This window comes from Simochromis diagramma, unplaced genomic scaffold, assembly GCF_900408965.1.
Source record: "Simochromis diagramma unplaced genomic scaffold, fSimDia1.1 OVJJ01000618.1, whole genome shotgun sequence".
Lineage (NCBI taxonomy): Eukaryota > Metazoa > Chordata > Actinopteri > Cichliformes > Cichlidae > Simochromis > Simochromis diagramma.
In genome coordinates, this window is record NW_024387423.1 from 9,553,858 (window position 1) to 9,571,923 (window position 18,066).

Consider the following 18,066-nt stretch of genomic DNA (forward strand, 5'->3'; position numbering starts at 1 on the left):
TGTTGAAATCAAATCCGACAGTGTTAATTTGGACATGCTGGATTTGGAATCTACACAGTCACATCCATTCAATTTTAAATTCAATTCAATTTTTTTATAGAGTGCCAAATCACAGTAACAGTCACCTCAAGGTGCTTTATATTGTAAGGTATACTTACAAAGAAAAACCCAACAATCAAATGACCCCCTATGAGCAAGCACTTTGGCGACAGTGGGAAGGAAAAACTCCCTTTTAACAGGAAGAAACCTCCAGCAGAACCAGGCTCAGGGAGGGGCGGCCATCTGCTGCGACCGGTTGGGGAGGGGGAAGGAAAACAGGATAAAGACATTCTGTGGAAGAGAGCCAGAGGTTAACAACAAGTACAATTCAGTGCAGAGAGGTCTATTAACACATAGTGGGTGAAGAAGAAACACCCAGTGCATCATGGGAATCCCCCAGCAGCCTACGCCTAATGTTGGACATACACTGTGCGATTTTTGGCCCATTTTGAGCCGATTTTTCAGTCGTGCGACCGTTTTGGGGATCGACCCGAGTTTGGCCTTAATCGTGTGTCGTGCATCGTATACATGGGGTAACGAGAAGTGATTAACACCTCACGACCAGCTCCCGATCATCAGTCGTTTGGTCGTAAGAAAATCAAACCTGTTTGAAATCCTGTCGGCCGTTGTGAGGGTGTCAACGCAGCGTCTCTCACTGCGCACGCGCAAACACAGAGATGAAAGCGAAAAGACAGAACAGCACGGCAGTGCAGCGTGTCATCCGGACACAAGCGATGGAGGCACAACTTGTAGAACTGCCAAGCTCATCCGAGCCTTTTCGATGTGGCCTCACAAAATTATCGCGACCACAACAACCGTGAAAATAGTGTAAAATTTTGTGTTATAACCTGAGGGCCCGGTGGCGCCAGTGTCCGGCAGCCTCGCCTCTGTCAGTGCGCCCCAGGGTGGCTGTGGCTACAATGTAGCTTGCCATCACCAGTGTGTGAATGTGTGTGTGAATGGGTGGATGACTGGATATGTAAAGCGCTTTGGGGTCCTTAGGGACTAGTAAGCACTATATAAATACAGGCCATTTACCATTTTACCATAACCTTCATGCTATGGACACACAGTGTGAGCACTCAGGTTGCACAGAGCATCGGGCCGTATAGTATGAGACCCTGCATCGTGACCTACGAACTTCTAACCCCTACGAGTCAATCGGACAGTTTGAACAGGAGCTGAATAACACGACTGAAAAAATTGCACAGTGTATGCCCAACTTATGGCAGCAAAACCAAGGGAGGATTCAGGGTCACCTGAGTAGGCCATCAGCCTACTAAAAGGATACAGAAAAATCCCGTTGAAATAGTGTTAGTTGTCATCACTGGTGCTGGTGGACTCATTTGAACACCTCCGAAATTTGCAAACGCGCAAGTATTCCTCTTCTTCCTCCAAATCATCTCGGGACCTTTTCCTCGAGCCTCCGGTTTCATGGTTGTCAGGCTCTTCATGGGCATCTTCAAAGACTTCATCACTACTGCTCTCAGAGTGATCATACACAGTTGAGCTGGTCCCCGAATCAGAGTTTGCGAGCCTGGATTTTTTGCTATTAGGCTCTTCTTCATCTCCATCTTCCTTTCTGGACCTTTTCGTGGATCCAACAGACAGCGGTACCTCATCAGCAATATTACCAAGATGAGGACAGCCCTCGCTATCAGTGTCACAGGCAGAGATGAAGTCAGAGTCATCATCAGAAAACTCCTCGCTCCATCTGATTCTTTTGTTTGCCTCCACATCTTCCACATCCATCTCTCTAGACCTCTTCCTGGATACACCTGGCTGAGGATCCTCTTCTGGGACGTACGGGTGAACATCCTCACAGTCTTCAAATGCCTCATCAGAATCGTCATTTTCAATGCCGACAACAACAACAGCATTATGATCATCATGCAGTTCATTGTTGTCAACATTGGCATTATTGTCTCTCACATTAATATTGTGATTGTTGACATTGTTGACATTGCCGTCATTGACATTGTGAAAGTCAATATAGAAGACATCATATCGATCCTCTAATTCATCTAGTAGCTCAGTCAGCCTCCAAAAAAGGATATCATAGAGACTAACATAAAGTCTTTCCAGTAAACCCCAGAATCCACCAACAGGTTCATAAGCTGGCTCCTGATCTCCTCTTGGAAACATTTCTGGGTTAACCTGTCGGCCTGCAAGATCATTTTATCTTTTAATTAGCATTCATAAATATCTGCTGAAAATCAGTTTTTCATCAATTTTACGACTGAGTACATGTGCTTACCATTACGGTTATTTTGTGATCCATCTCCGCTTCCATCCATTTTGACTACAAGGAACAGAAAACAACAATGATCACTAAACAACTCAGAATGTTCAGCGAATTTGCTTTTTTGTGATAACTTTAGGCTACGTCCACACGTACACGGGCATTTTTGTAAACGGAAATTTTCCTTTTTCGTTTAGAAAAAATCCCGTCCACATGTGCAGTTTTGAAAAAATATCTCCTTCCACATGTAAACCCTAAAAACAAAGTCAGGAACATGCCAAATCCTAACAGTGTAGAAATGTTGGCCAATCAGAAGTCTAGAAGCCTGGGAGGAAAACCTCACAAAACCTTACATACTTCTGAAAGGTTTTTGTCTTTTTCTGGAAAGGCAGCTAATGTTGTGTTACTTTCAAGTGCCTTCATCATTTCAAATGTTAATAACTAAAGACAGCATTTTGGCTGGTATAGACTCACAACTTTGGAATGGACAAAATGCATATAGCATACATGAATGTAAATTTTTTAAATTACATTTATTGCAAACCGACGTCAGGATTTGTGTTGTGAGAGCGTCTGTGTTGAATGATGCTCACTCTGATGCCTCTGTCTTTCTAAATGGAGGGACAGTAACTGCGTGTGTTTATGTAAGCATGTAAAAACTGCAGATACTAAGATTAACAGCAGAGCTTCTGTCACTCTAAGATATGATTAAGAACATTTTCTAATTTATGTATAATTTGTCAAATATTACAACAGCTGACAAATAGTTAAGTCTTCATTTGTTTTCCTGAATAATAGATCCACATCATCCTCTCTATGATGTAAAATATAGTCTAGACTTGCACAATGTAAAGTACATAAATACTGTCCTGGCAGGCAGGAAAATCAGGCTTTATATTTAAGTAAATGATCTTAAGTCTATAACCAAATGAAATTTGAGCTTACTTTAGTTCTTGGTAAGTTACAGAGCAGTTAATCCTCAGGGAAATGTAGAAATTTCACTAAATAGTCGTCTTCCTTCATACGGTTGCAGTGTCTCTTCAGTTTTGTTTTCATATGCTGATGTTTTCATTCAAAACATGTTTAAATGCTGTGATGTCATTCTAGCATCATAGACTGCAGAATGTACATAGATTCTTTTTACATCAAGTTGTATGCACAGATTTTGATATCTTTTATATGGAGACAAAAAATACTTAAGACAGAAGTGAATCTTAAAAACTAAAGCAGTCAATGTGTGTTTTTTTTTTATTCTAATAGTTACTGTAAAGTTCTACTCTAAGAGATTCATCTTGGCCTTTATGCAGGATTAAAGCTCAATAATGAGGACACACACAAAATCTAATACATTTCTTTATGATTGTTAGGCAAAAACAAAGAGAACCCAAAGCTATCAGAACATATATCCACAGTCTTATTCTTGCTCTGCTCCCTAATTTTCCCCTGGAGGCATCACTATGGCAACAAAACAACATGCATTAAATGACGTTCCAAACAACAACAACCAAACTGTTTTCAGTGCTTAATATTTAACATGTCTTCATTATAAACTGTATTTGTGCAAATCAGTGATGTTGATGTGCACAAGCTGGGATTCAGACTTTGGAGGGTTAATCCAAAAATTAGGTTTTATGGCAGCTTTATGGCAGCTTTGATGGATGAATTGATGGATGGACGGTGCATAGCAGTCCGTTTTACAAATGTAACAAAGGAAAATACAACATTTAAAATGACAACAAAAATCCACATTATATCTAAATGACCATAAAGTTTATTGTGATAAACTGTGTAATACAAGCATGTAGTTGATGCAGTAACTGAGGACACAATGTTACTAAAACAGTATTTAACTATATGGGTTTTCCCCGTCCTATTGATGCAAGCCTGTTCCCGACAGTAGTTTCTGTACTCTAAGTGACGAGGCAGCAGTGGAGCAAATGAGTATAAATACCAGCACCTTTTCCCTCAGTCAACCATCACAAAGGAGCTGACAGGAGTCAACAAGAGAGTCAAAGGATCTGACCACCTTAAACCACTCAAACCTCCTGAAGATGAAGACGTTCAGTGTTGCAGTTGCAGTGGCCGTTGCACTCATGTGTATTTGCATTCAGCAGAGCTCTGCCACATTTGCTGAGGTTACAGACTGTGTTAAATTCATGTAATGTGCTTCTTCTGCATGAATTTGTTGTGAAGATGCTAAGATCTGTTTTCTTTCTCTACAGATACGAGAACTGCAAGAGCTACAAGAGGCTGTGAGCAATGACAGTCCAGCTGCTGAACATCAGGAGGTATCAGCTGACTCATGGGTGGTGAGTTTAATTCAATAAATGAATGAAGACAGTAATTGTGAGATCTCTCAAATGCAGGAAGATGTTTAAAATAAACTGTGCACTCACAGCTTTACATAAAATCAGAAACAATGAAGTGACTTGCAGCTGAAGATAAACTCTCTGCTCTTCTCCTCTTTCACACAGATGCCATACTACAGACAGAAGCGTGGCATTAAGTGTCGCTTTTGCTGCGGCTGCTGCAATGCTGGTGTCTGTGGATTGTGCTGCAGATTCTGAGAATATCTACCTGCGATTCTCACATCAACCACTAAATATTGACTCTTATACATGAAATGATTTGACTGCTTAGCATTTGTTAAAGTCTGACAGTGTTTCTTCATCTGGTCATCCTGCTGTAACAGTGAACAGTGTACCAAGCATTTGGAACTACAGTATGTTATTATATTAAAAAGTTCAGAGTCACTATACTACAACATGTGCTGTCTGTTTCTGTTTCTGTCTGACAAGAATTAAACATTAATGGAAACCAGTGACATGAAGCTCCTGATATACAGTTTTTGTGCCGATGTCAGTTAAGAGTTGTTGCCTCATACTCTTGCCCATATAGTATGTGGTACAACCTGTTAATAGAGCCAAGCCATTGATAGCAAAAGTAAAGTGAGCAGCTTTACAGTAACTGTCAAAAACTGTCAAAAACTGTCAAAAAAAATTATTACTAGTGCTCTTTAATAAAGTCATCATGAAGACATCCTTTGGTGTTTTTCAAAACTGATGTTGTTTCATGAAGTTTTTCACCATTCACCATTTTCATGAAAACTAAGGTTTTACACTCACAGCATTATTCAGATTTCTATAGATATGTTACTCAAGACGACAATATTTTTGAATAGGAGGACAGAAACACAATGAGTTTTACATCTGGTGGAATTTTCCCATATTTGTAGGGAGCATCTCATCATCATTTAATATTACCACTAATTATGAGAAAAATGCAGTAATGTGCAACAGCTTTGAGTTGATGGACTGGTTCATTGGTTATTTGAAAGTTAAACCAAGCATACTTTTTTAAAGAATGTAGAAGTGTTAGATAATGTTTCCTAGAAACACTTTCTATACAAGTTCATTCATAAATGTTTTAGACAACCTTATCTTATCTCTGCCATTAAAACACTGTGTATGTAGATCTATGTTATAGTTAAGTTTAAAGTCTTGTGAAATCATTAAGTCTTCCAGTAAGTTACATCAGTGTGAATCATGGATCAATCTTCACTATTTTTCTTATTTCTACCAGTTTTTATCCTACTGTGACATGTATTATTGTAAGGTCTTTACCTCACTGTTGTCATCATTTGGCGCTACATAAATAAAACTGATTTGAACAGAATGTGAAAATGAATGTTATATTGAAAAAGTCTCTTTTGTACAGTGTTTTAAAATGATATGCAATGTTTTATAGTGACATGAAAATCATTTATGATTATTCATGTTCATAATAATGCATCACTTTGGGCAAGAGAAGTTCCTCAGAAATTTCTACTCCCTGGGGTCACATAGGAATTATGGGAAAGTTAAGGATGTTGCAATCTTGTTCCTGAAATCAGGTAGAGTAAGAGCTGTGAGTGACGAGGCCATATACCCATATAGTTAAACATCCAAAGAAAAGGTCAAAGTTCATGCCGACTGAGAAAAGTACAGATTTTCTCGTTCCTCAGGAATTTCCCATTCCCAGAATTTCATAGCACAGGAAAATATGGAGTTTTGCAATGTTCCTGAAATCAGGTAGAGTAAGAGCTGTGAGTGACGAGGCAGCAGGGGCCCAAATCAGTATAAATATCAGCACTTCTGCACACATTAACCATCAGACAGAAGGACTCAGCTCACAACAATCATCCGGACCAGGAGAAAGAGTCCAAGTTGAGCCTCTCAAAGCCTCCTAAGATGAAGACGTTCAGTGTTGCAGTTGCAGTGGCCGTCGTGCTCACATTCATTTGTGTCCAGCAGAGCTCTGCTGTCCCAGTCACTGAAGTAAGAACTTGACTTTAACCAAGTGTATTATCTTACAAGCTGCAAATGTTTGTTTCAGTGCTACAATGTGGTTTCTACTGCACTCAATTCATTAACAGGAGCAGGAGCTGGAGGAGCCAATGAGCATGGACTATCCAGCAGCAGCACAGGAGCAGATATTAGTGGACTCATGGAAGGTAAGTAACACTAACTGAGTGAATGTGGCCAAATTACTTCAGCTAAATGAAAGTGATTTTTTAGAGCAGGTGAAAATAAAGAGCAGTGATGCTGCTGCAGATGAACTCTGTGCTCATGTCTCTTGTGTTTCCCACAGAAGTTGTATAACACCATACACAGGCCTGGCATCAAGTGTCGCTTTTGCTGTGGCTGCTGCACCCCCGGTATCTGTGGAATTTGCTGCAGGTTCTGAGGATTCCTGCTCCAACAACCACTCAATATTAACTTATGAAGCTTTAAAATAGTCAGTTTTAACTGTGTTCATAGGATGAAACATTTTGATTTGGTAAGGTTGTATTTTCTATGTCTTCAATGATGTGACTGTATCAACATATTTAATCACATGTGTGTACTCATTAATCAAGTCTGTCAAATAATAACATTAAACGGTACTTCAGAATAATTCTTTTGCTCTGAATAACAGATTTTATTACACTGCAGCCGATAAAGAGCAGCTTTAAGTTCAACAGTAGATAGACTAAACACGAAGTAGAACATTACTTCAAGTTACATTTTTACATGGATGGCCTATAACTTGAAGTCATTATGTGGCACTACATAACATTTTATATAAATATAACATAGACAGTTCAATCGTTACTCAGTAGTACTTCTCACTGTATAAGGACACAATGGTATATGACAGCAAATGTGCTATGAAGTGTTGATTCATCCACTTTATGCAGCTATAACTACATTTATATAGATGGCAACAGCTGAAAGCAGTAACCAGCTAAACTGGTTCCTGCCAAGTCTGTATTTGTGCATCAGCACTTTAGACTTTAGCCTCTCCATGCTTGGGACCTTATATTTATGGCATTGTTGTTTGGGTTTTTTGATTTAGAAGTTAATTTGTAAATTTAACATGGAAGTCTACGGGGACTGGCTTGTTTTTCAAGCAGAAAAATAGTACCAGCTAGTGGTTTTTGGCACTAACATCTTAGCTTTATTTTTTTAGCCCTGGAGTTTGTTTGTTTTTTGTCAAACATTTATATAGACTCATTATGGACATAAATTGAATTTATATATTTATATACACAGGCTCTAATATATCAATAAATTCAAGCTTTTGCAACTAATTCTTGTTTTAAGGATATTTTCAGTACAATCATTCCACCCTGGAAAAACAACAGTTCAAAGAAAGCATTAAAAGCCCAAAGTTACCACGACATTCATGCCCATGATGAGTGCATGTAAACTTTAAACCACATCTTTATTTCCCGTACAGATCTTTTGATCTGATGATGGATTAGACTTTCTCGTTTTGTTTCCATTTGTTGTTCTTAACAAGTTGGTTAACAATTCACAGTGTAGGTTTGGCTGTTATGTAGCTGATCATTTTCACTGATCATTTATTGGTGTGAAGTGTTCAAACTAAACTTGATCACATTAAGTAATGCATAGGGGGGAGGAGAGGGGGACTACTTTTATCAGGACTTAGAGGAAAAAGGTAAACAAATCCCAGCTGTGTGATCTCCATTAATGACAACACTGCAAGAAGCTCTTATTTTTCTGCACAGGTACTTTAACACTGCACTCATTACTCCAGTGCTGAAAGCATTACTCCTCAGGGGCTGGAATCTTTTTAAAAATAATGAAATCATCCATCAATTCATCAATATATTCGAGGCGGATTTATAGCTGCAGTGGTCCTTGCAGCTACTATAAATGAGACCAAAAAATGAAGTAATTATTCCTTATAGTCCTAAAAAAACAGTTAAAAAGGCAGAATGTATTCCTGCAGAGCCAATAATCCTACTGTTGTTGTTGACACAGATGTGCTCATTAAGCTAAAGCTAACAGGTCAGCAAGGTCACAGTACATGAGACAGAGTGGAGATAAGGGATTTTGGTTATTGCACAAGATGTTTAGTAAAATTCAAAAGACCCTTTCAACCTTTATCAGAGTAAACACACCATGCACTCCTTTCATTATTGATTTTTCCCTACAATTTATTTCCTTGAACAGATTTATATTATTAAAGTGGTTGTAATAGAGTGACAAAATTTAAAGATAAGCTGTTTGCTCTGTGTTTAAGTTGACAGTTACATGACATTTGATACTGATCTGTTGAAAACTGGATCATGTCAGCATATTAGGATCTTTATTATTTGTAATAAATCAATACAGAGTATTACACCATCCATCCATCCATTCGCTTCCGCTTATCCTGTTCAGGGTCGCGGGGGGTGCTGGAGCCAATCCCAGCTGTCATAGGGCGAAAGGCGGGGTACACCCTGGACAGGTCGCCAGTCTGTCGCAGGGCCAACACACAGGGACAGACAACCATTCGCACTCACATTCACTCGCACATTCAAACCTAGTGGCAATTTGGATTATTCAATGAACCTATCCCCACAAGTTGCATGTCTTTGGATGGTGGGAGGAAGCCGGAGTACCCGGAGTGAACCCACGCAAACACGGGGAGAACATGCAAACTCCACACAGAAAGACCCTGGCCTGATGATGGAATTGAACTCAGGGCCTTCTTGCTGTGCGGCAACAGTGCTAACCACCATGCCACCGTGCTGCCAGAGTATTACACATTGACATCAAATATATATCTGTATCATAAAACCATAATCCCTGCATTCAGTGCAGTTGTCTGAGTGCAGGAAACGGATTCACACAACTGAGGGAAAACTGAGTGATCAGATTAAATTCAGTTTGTATTAGACAGTAGCAAACTACATTGTTTAAGCTGCACTGTCCCATAACTGGTCAATACTGAAAGGAAACCCACTCAGTCTAGCATCTTCTTATGAGAAAGTTCCAAGCACTGGACACATTAATTTGAAATAATAATTAGTGTATTAGTAGCATAGTGCAGAATATAGGTGACAAACTGTGTGCTGTATTAAACTGTTGCACTCATGAAAATTAAATACTATGGCTGAATTAAGGAATTAAGATTATTGAACAAATACTGTTCGCACCAGTGCAAAGTCCTGAACATTTTGTTGTTTGGGAATTTCCTATTACAATACCCAGCATCATTTAAGTAGTGTTGCAAGTCTTTCCCAAGAGGGAATAAAGTACTGCCAGTGACAAGGTAACACTGTATAAATAACAGCATGATCAGCAAACAGAGCCATTATGCTCAAAAGCGCTGATAGCAGAAATGAAAAATTCAACTACTCTGACAAGTTTAAACTGCTGAAAATGAAAACATTCGCGTCTGCAGTCGTCTTGGCTGTCGCACTAACTATTTGCATTGAGGGGAACGCTGCCTTCCCATTCACAACAGTGAGTAGCCTGCTTGATGTAAATTAAGATTTATTCCTTTTTATTCAATGCTCATCAGCTCTGTGTGTTTTACTGTGTTTCTGAATGTATGCAACTAATCAACAGGTAGAAGACGTGGAGGAAGAAAAGAGCACTGATGATCCTGCTGCAATGCAAGAAGAGACGTCAGTAGAAACATGGATGGTATGCTGAGTTGATCAAATACTTAAAATAAGTCATGGAGCTTGAGTTCATTCAATTTCTAATCTACAGTGTTTTCAAGAAGCACTTCAAAATACAGCCTACAACCTATAATGTAATTTTACAGGGCAATTTTTTTTAATTTAGGGTGCATTTTCAGTACCCAAAGAAGCAGAACAAGGGAGTAGCAAACTGAAGTTTTAAAGGATAAAAGACAAAGAAAATATACATCAAGTGTATATGAGGAATTAATAACTGAGATATTTTAGAGGAAAGGACAAACGGTGTTGCCCAATCTTACATTGCAATTTTAGGGGAGAGGGCTGTATTACTGTATCATTACCCCAACCACCCTATATTACACTGGCAATTACTCATTATTTTGGGTGTCCACATGTTGCTAGAAATATGTGCAGGAAACATTGGATTTAAAGCTACTCACACTAAATAAAACACAGTAGAATTTCGGCTTCTTCTTTCCTTTAAAACCTCTAGTTGTTACAGCCCTGACGTACTGTACCTACACCAGTATCTGGGGAAAATTAAACTCTAGGTCAGGAAAATTCAATTCAATTCAGTTTATATAATGACATATCACAGCAACTGTCACCTCAAGATGGTTTATATTGTAAGGTAAAGACGATACAATAAGACAGAGAAAACCCAAACAATCAATCAAACAACCCTCTGTGAGAAATCACTTGGCAACAGTGGGAAGCAAAACTCCCTTTTAACAGGAAGAAACCTCTTTGATGTATTTATTGTTCAGACGTATTTCAATTTTTTTTCACAGGTGCCGTTTTGACATCGGGGAGAATCGCCGACACTAGCCCCGTCAGATGCCATCATTGCTGTGACTGCTGCCTGCTCAGTGGCTGTGGCATATGTGCCAGTGAGGCTCAGATTTGAGTAGCTTCCATCAAAAGCAGCTTTACTTTCTCATCTTCAGCTAAAAAAATATGATGTATGTATTTATCCATGCTGTATTTACTATTATGTACAATAAACAAACTGTGATGATCAGAAAGAGGGAGTGTCTAGGGACAAACAACAGAGGCGGCTATATTTTCCGAGGGTGGTCTGCAATCCAAGTGCAAACCAGGCTCAGCTCTGCAGTGGTTCACTTATTATCCAGTACAGAACATGGAGGTATGGCATCCAGCCATGGTGGTGTGCATGCTATTGTGTTACTTTCAGCATGGCTGGATCGTGCCTCACTATTATAATGACCACAAAGGTCAAATAAATGATGCGGTGTTAAACCGGTGTAGAAATAATTAGGGAACACACAGACTCAGGCAGTCTATCTGACAGAGTTGTGAATGGATGGAACAATATGCAAAGAAGTCAACAGATTGCAAGTGACATGCAGAACAATGGCAAACCCTGTGGTTGCTGTTTAAGCCTGTGTGATTACAATTTAATTACCCCCAATACACACAGAAGTGCAGATACACAAAGAAAAACACACACATTTGCTTACACGCATGCACAGACTACCAGTCTGGAGCCTGGTGGACTCCTGCTCTGATCCCACCCTCATTCAGCCTTGCAGGGGGCTGAGAGGCATGCCAGGCTTGCCTCACGTCCAGACGGATGCCCGTTGTACGCCCCCATACCGACAAAGCTGCTGCCAAACCACACAGGAGATAGTAAATGAGTGCACAGAGCTCTGTTCAGCTTCCTTACACACACAGAGACCGCACACACACCATGTGTTTATTTTATCTGACTCATAACCCACATCACATATGAGGCACAGTGCAGGCAGGTATCCAATTAGGGCCCTATGCATCGGTAAATGCAGTACACTACGTCTATAAATCTTTTAAACTAGTGATATTTAAGTGTGTAACTAAACTTCTCGGTGGTAAGATGAGGAAATCACACAGTGCTGCTTTTTGTTGGTGATTTGATTTGCAGGGGAAGGCGTTTAGCCAGAAAAATAATAATAATCATACAAAAAGAAAGTCACTTTAGATCTTTAAGACCAAACACAACTGGAACAAGAGCTTTATGTAGCACATATTACTGGGCTACAAACTCTTGACCTGATGGCAGCACTTGCTGAATGTCTGGAAATAAACTATAGGCATCAGAATTCAAATGGGATGCCAGCCCATCTGATAGTAAATGTAATTTACAAATAGTCAGTAATTGTTATTTGAAGGTTATGACCTGCCCGTGGTGTCAGAAAGCTCTGCTTTCTGTGTCTGCACTGTCTTATGTCTGCATCATTCTGTGTGCTGTTGCACTGTTTTTTGCAATTTTGCACACTTGCACTTTATGTAGTCCCTGTAGCATGATCTTGCAGGAACGCTGTCTCGTTTCAGACTCTTAACTGACAAATCAGTTATCACTTTCTCCAGTTAATCACTTAAACCAGCAAAGAGCAGAGTGTCAGCCACTGACTCCACTGCAGGTCACGCTCGACAGCAAAGGCACGCACACACACACGCTCAATCTGGGCTGGAAATGTCTGCGATGAGGTCAAGACCTCCCCTATAGCTGAGTTGATTAAACACGTTTCTACAAACCCACACACTGCCCAATAAAATTTGCTGTGCGGAAGATGATGACTGTGCTGCCCTCACTGGGGGCATCACTGGCTCCAGTCTTCCCAAAGAGCCCAGCCCAGGGACTTACCCTCAACACCCTGCTTCAGCGGCTTCCACTTCCACCTACTCACCACGGGCCTTAAGGGAGCAATCAACCTGGCTTCTTATTAGACGGATAACAACCGTTTGCACGTGTGTGTATATGATGAATGACTATTCCTTCCCCAGAACCTCCAAGTGGAGCCAAGGTTGCTTCGAAGCATGCTACTGCATAATCCATCCCTGATTCAAGGAGAGGGGTTGGGGAATAAACATTCCTGGACAATGAGAGCCCTGCTTTTACCCCCTGCTGTATTCTATACCCCACTCTAAAATCTGCTTACCCACAATGCAATACCTGGCTTAAGCGATAGCCCCCCAGGAAGGAATGCAGTGCCACTACAGAACAACATATCCCTACACGTAGAAGCCACTAGTGTCAGCTATGGCTCACATAAAGCCCATCTGGGCTCTGACTGAGTACATTATATTCCCATTCAACTGGTCGTCAATTATACCTTTAATAAGACCTGTTTTTGATTAATTCTCCCTTGAAACCAGTAGTAACGCAGCTTACTAGCAGTGGGCACATATAAAAATTGAATGATGGAGCAGGGCCTGCCAGAGAGTCAGAAGAGGGAAAATAGGAATCCTTGTGGATTTGTCCTCACCAGCTGGCTCTTGAGTCCAATATACTGGTTGTGCCATGGCTCTCAAAGCACCATTAGAGGACTGTTTGCCCAGCCTGTAATGCGTTTAAGGTGTGCAGTATGATTCATTTCAGGTCATAAAGCCCTTGCGTGTCACATCCTGAGTGGTATGAGCGAGTTGCTCTGCCTATACTGAGCAGGGACAATGGCTTTGTGTTGCATTTGAATCCCAGTGTAAAAGAAACAGCTAGGTATTCCAGAAGAACGCGGGGTTGAATCGGCCAGGAAAAACAATAGTTACGGCACCCTTAGGAATCGCCACGCCGGGTAGGTATAGAATGCCTGTCTGCTCCATGTAATGGATGGTGATAAAAAATGTCCCATGTTCTCTTCTGCACCTGCTGCAATGAAGCTCAACTGAAACACTACCAGCGCAAGTGACTCATAAATATCCCCATATGTCATCCAGAAATTTAAACAAAAATATATGTGTGTCAAAGCATGGCAATATTAATGCACAAGGTGAGCATTATGACAAAGGGCCTACGTTTCCTGTCCCGCAGGTGAGGCCGACATAACGGGGCTACACGACTGCGATCATCCACGCAGGCTTAACCGGTGCACCGCTACTCCAACTCTGAATCTTTTTACAGTTTCCCATTTTGAATGTTTCTGCAGCAAAGCAAATGACTGTCACAGACAATTAGCTTTTATTGAAGACTGTATTTATTCTAGGGATTAACGTGTTCCCTAGCAACTCCAAATGAAGCGAGTTCCTGCTTTGAGAGTTGACTTTGGATTGCATTGTTGCAATTAGGAGCGAGTTTAGTAATAAAAGTCACCCATTAATGCCACCATTTCGCAGCCTTGTACACATCATGATGTCTAACATATGGCAAACTTGTTCAAAATTTAAGATCTGCTTGTCCTTTGACACCAGTATGTTCCTACTCAGTGCTGTTTCAGCCCGTGCCAAACACCATGGCTAACCCACCAGAGATTAATGATTCCAGATTTCCGTCAACTCGCAGGGCAAAGCGATGGCTCATTATACAGTTATTAAAAACAGCAAATTATTGCAACATTTATTATCCAGGGCAATCTTATTTGCCCCACCAATGTCATAACTTCCACTTCTGCCATGCACATTGGAACGAATGTGTCACATATGCCACAACTGCTTATTCGCATTAAGCTGCAGCATGTTTAATATAGGGCAGAGGTCTCGGCACCCCTCCTGTTATCCTCCTACTGTCTTGTGAGCCGCATACATGGCCGACAGCAGATACGCTTAAGCGCCATCCCAACCTGCTTTAAAAGCACTGATCTATCCGAATTCAAGCCCACTGGGTCATTTCCTGTTAGTGGTTTCACTTGTTGTGCCTTTGAAGCAGGCTTTAATAATAGGACCCAACAGAACGAAAATGCTCTCTGTCAGATTAAAAGGGAGCTTCAGTCTCAGCCACCTAACCGCATTCAGCACAAACATTAAAAAAATCCGCACAAAGGAAGGCATACACACACTCACACACTTTACAGAAGTGGTTTGCACAGGGAGGACCATTCCTTCTGATGTGTGCATGACTGTTAACCTCCTCAACAACACTGAGAATTGCAGCAATGTCCTTTTTCTCACAGTCACAGAAAAACAAATGAGTGGAAAGGGACAGACCGATATTAAAGAATAACTATAAGAGTTTGATCGCATCGCATCAAATGTGCGATGTGATTCTTTGTACTTTCTTTTTTCCACTGTGGATGCTGCAATGTGTGCTTTAGTGGTGGTCTTGTGCTTAATGAATCCACTTCAGTGGAGTTCCTCTCCGTAAGCTGTAAGGTTTAATCCCCAAGTCTGGAGTAGTGATAGTCTGGCCCGGGAGATGACATCTGTGAATCGTTCATTAACTTGGAACCGGCAGCAGATGTCTTTAAAAACAACTTACTCAACCTCTATGACATGCTTAATTCCTTTCAAAAATTTATTTCATTTTTGCTTTGTTTCATTTACTCATTGGCCCAACTGGTTGTTTATGGGCTCCCTTTTGCCATCTTTAAATACATTTTTTTAGAAAGTATAATTTTACGACAGCTCTAGATGGAGGCCTAAAACTATTTAATACTACTTGTCTGTCAAATAAAGGCTTGCATCTGGGTAAGTTTGTTAGCTAGAGTTAAAGTTAGCTACCTTTAGACGTGCATTAAATTACATATAAGGTATTAAAGGCCATGGGTTGGCCATTGATGTTATTCCCCCCAAAATTTGGCTGCTTCCAAAAGCCCAAATAACGAGACAGAAAAAAAACTAAAGGAAAGATCTCAATGGGAAAAAAATCATGCTAGAAATCTATACTGATACGGACTGGGTAATGTCTTTGGAACAAAAGGATGCCACACTGTTTGCTTGAAATGAAAATAATCAAACTACAAAGTGCAGATTTGAAAGTCGCTCTTAAAATCAGAGTGAAAAAATGATGAGGCAGGCTAGTCCATTATACTGGAATTTCACTGCAGCAGCTCACTAGTTTGCATGGCTCCCTAATGTTCTTGTACACATGCCTGACAACATCAGGGCATGCTCCTAATGTAACGACAGTTTCCTGGAGATCTACTCCCAGATCTGGAACAGGCTCAGTGAGCTCTATCAGTGACCTGGCAGCACCTGATCTGGATCCTCTTTGTGAACTTAACATGCTAGCCAAAAATGATTTCTTTGCTATAGCCATACAGGGCTTATTTAAACATTGCTGACATTTTGTATTGCGTTTGATTAAATGTTTCTATTCTCATTGTTCTAATGTCATGGTAACTAAAATAACCAAATGTGTTAGCTATTCTTTTGACTTGATAACCTTTTACTACATGTTGGTTTTGCGGCTCCACTGTTAAGCTGTGAAAAGCCTCCTGGGTAAAGTCTGCCGTGTCACTTGGAACACCTGTGAAAGATGTTCAGGCACTTAAAGCTGCATATTTGGCCTTAAGATAGACATGGAGCCCATAAACTGAGGGGTATTTCAACACTGACAGGCTCCCTGTGGAAATATTTGTGATTTCAGGGTAGGTTAAGCAGAGCAGGAAGGCTGTGGTCTCTTTCTCCCAGGATGATATATATATGTGACACAGCGCGATTCATCTGCTACTGGGCATCCATAAGCTGTCTGGCAGATTTGAATTTTTTTTTCTTTCCTTCATTTTTTGGGATGGTGATTACGCAGCGTGGACCTCGGGTTAAATTAGCCATGACTTGCATTAGAACATGCTCTCTTCACCCATATACCAGATAGATTTAGCATAAAGCTAAATTTCTCTGTGATTATTTAATGTTTTGAAGATCACAGAAGTAAGTGCGACGTGCATCACTTAAGTTGGTGATCGATTGTGTGTCGCATGACAAAAGACACAGCCAAACGCAAGTTTTTAGGAAATTATAGTGTAATGCTGGAGATGGATGAGCCACCAATGACATCCGCTGGTTTTGTAGCTTTCACGAGGCTACGTCATAGTGAATTACAAACCCTTAACGGTGCTGTCATGCCGTTAAGGCCTAGTCGACCATATCCAATCCTTTGGCTGGAGATACCACTTGTCTCATGCAGTATGACATGACGGATTTCACAAATGTTTTTGAAATCACTCAATGGTACTCGGAAAAAAAAAAAGACAAGAAAACTACAGTTTCAGAGTTTAGCCACATATATTATAGCCACAGACAATAATGAAAGGCTTCATCATACAGTCACATGAAATGTTTTTTAATAAAACACAACGTACACATGCAGTCCTATGACCATACATTTGCTGGATCCTAATCAATAAACCTAGAATATGTCAAAGCATAGTTTTATTAGTCTTGTTTTTTTTTTTTTCTTTAAAACATCAAAATCAGTAGATGAGGTCAAATGAAAGGAACAACACCTGCGTGACAGACGAGAAAGCGTTTCCACGTGTTAAAGATATGCACTGTTATAAGGAACGCAAAGAATATTTCAGCATATAAGAGTAACAGTATGAGGCAAAAATTCTCACTGAACCAAAAAAAAAGTACAAAACAGAATTAATAAATAAATCAAATATATACCATATAAATGAAATAGCTATATGGTGGCTATGTTTATTATTGTTTTTAATCATTTTAATCTGTAGCTTGTATTACAACCTTTTTTTCTCTAAAACATTTAGAACGATGAACGAGTCAATACTGAAAATACAGTAATAAGCTTTCAACATTAGATCAACTATGTACACGAGTCTGTTGCCATGCTAGTTGAACAACTAAATTTATTCTTTTCTTCTTCTTCTTTTTTAGTTTTTTAACCACACTATACAGTTAGAGCATAAAGCGGTCTGAACGTAAACAGTTTGTGCTGAGAATAAAATACTTTGCAACTATGCATGGTAATTTCTTTTAATATTACTCTCAAAAATGTACATAACATAAAGGCCACAATGGGAACACTTGTCTCCATGAATAAGGAAGGTAAGGATAGCTTTGACATAAATATAGGGAACAAAAAAATAGTCTCTCTCTCAGGTCAAGATGCCATTTTCTTGTCCATCAGCATCGTTTTGCTTCCTCGAGCGTA

General features: G+C 40.0%; 3 protein-coding genes across 4 annotated transcripts; 2 read left to right on the forward strand and 1 right to left on the reverse strand.

Moving 5' to 3' along the window:
* Positions 1-1,092: 1,092 nt before the first annotated feature.
* On the reverse strand, positions 1,093-3,402 carry LOC120721977. The gene is made up of 3 exons (XM_040012659.1): positions 3,227-3,402; positions 2,297-2,341; positions 1,093-2,204 (listed from the first exon to the last, which is right to left on the reverse strand). The coding sequence occupies exons 2-3, from the start codon at positions 2,334-2,336 to the stop codon at positions 1,354-1,356; spliced, it is 891 nt and encodes a 296-aa protein (XP_039868593.1). The 5' UTR covers positions 2,337-2,341; positions 3,227-3,402; the 3' UTR covers positions 1,093-1,353.
* Positions 3,403-4,271: 869 nt separating this feature from the next.
* On the forward strand, positions 4,272-5,300 carry LOC120721994 (hepcidin-like). The gene is made up of 3 exons (XM_040012689.1): positions 4,272-4,416; positions 4,504-4,590; positions 4,756-5,300. The coding sequence occupies exons 1-3, from the start codon at positions 4,333-4,335 to the stop codon at positions 4,846-4,848; spliced, it is 264 nt and encodes an 87-aa protein (XP_039868623.1). The 5' UTR covers positions 4,272-4,332; the 3' UTR covers positions 4,849-5,300.
* A 1,111-nt stretch (positions 5,301-6,411) lies between these two features.
* LOC120722000 (hepcidin-like) lies at positions 6,412-8,010 on the forward strand. Of its 2 annotated transcripts, none has more exons than XM_040012696.1 (3): positions 6,412-6,597; positions 6,696-6,773; positions 6,914-8,010. In XM_040012696.1, the coding sequence occupies exons 1-3, from the start codon at positions 6,511-6,513 to the stop codon at positions 7,004-7,006; spliced, it is 258 nt and encodes an 85-aa protein (XP_039868630.1). In that variant the 5' UTR covers positions 6,412-6,510; the 3' UTR covers positions 7,007-8,010. The 2 variants fall into 2 exon arrangements, with proteins under 2 accessions (XP_039868630.1, XP_039868629.1); XM_040012695.1 differs by having other exon boundaries at positions 6,417-6,597; positions 6,911-8,003.
* The last annotated feature ends 10,056 nt before the right edge of the window (positions 8,011-18,066 follow it).

Bases quoted from the DNA above. Each gene is read 5' to 3' on its own strand.
- LOC120721977 (XM_040012659.1), bottom strand. From the start codon at position 2,336: ATGGATGGAAGCGGAGATGGATCACAAAATAACCGTAATG. The intron at 2,205-2,296 runs GTAAGCACATGT...ATGATCTTGCAG, and splicing joins ATCACAAAATAACCGTAATG to GCCGACAGGTTAACCCAGAA.
- LOC120721994 (XM_040012689.1), top strand. From the start codon at position 4,333: ATGAAGACGTTCAGTGTTGCAGTTGCAGTGGCCGTTGCACTCATGTGT. The intron at 4,417-4,503 runs GTTACAGACTGT...CTTTCTCTACAG, and splicing joins GCTCTGCCACATTTGCTGAG to ATACGAGAACTGCAAGAGCT. The intron at 4,591-4,755 runs GTGAGTTTAATT...TCTTTCACACAG, and splicing joins TATCAGCTGACTCATGGGTG to ATGCCATACTACAGACAGAA.
- LOC120722000 (XM_040012695.1), top strand. From the start codon at position 6,511: ATGAAGACGTTCAGTGTTGCAGTTGCAGTGGCCGTCGTGCTCACATTC. The intron at 6,598-6,695 runs GTAAGAACTTGA...ATTCATTAACAG, and splicing joins CTGCTGTCCCAGTCACTGAA to GAGCAGGAGCTGGAGGAGCC. The intron at 6,774-6,910 runs GTAAGTAACACT...TGTTTCCCACAG, and splicing joins TATTAGTGGACTCATGGAAG to AAGTTGTATAACACCATACA.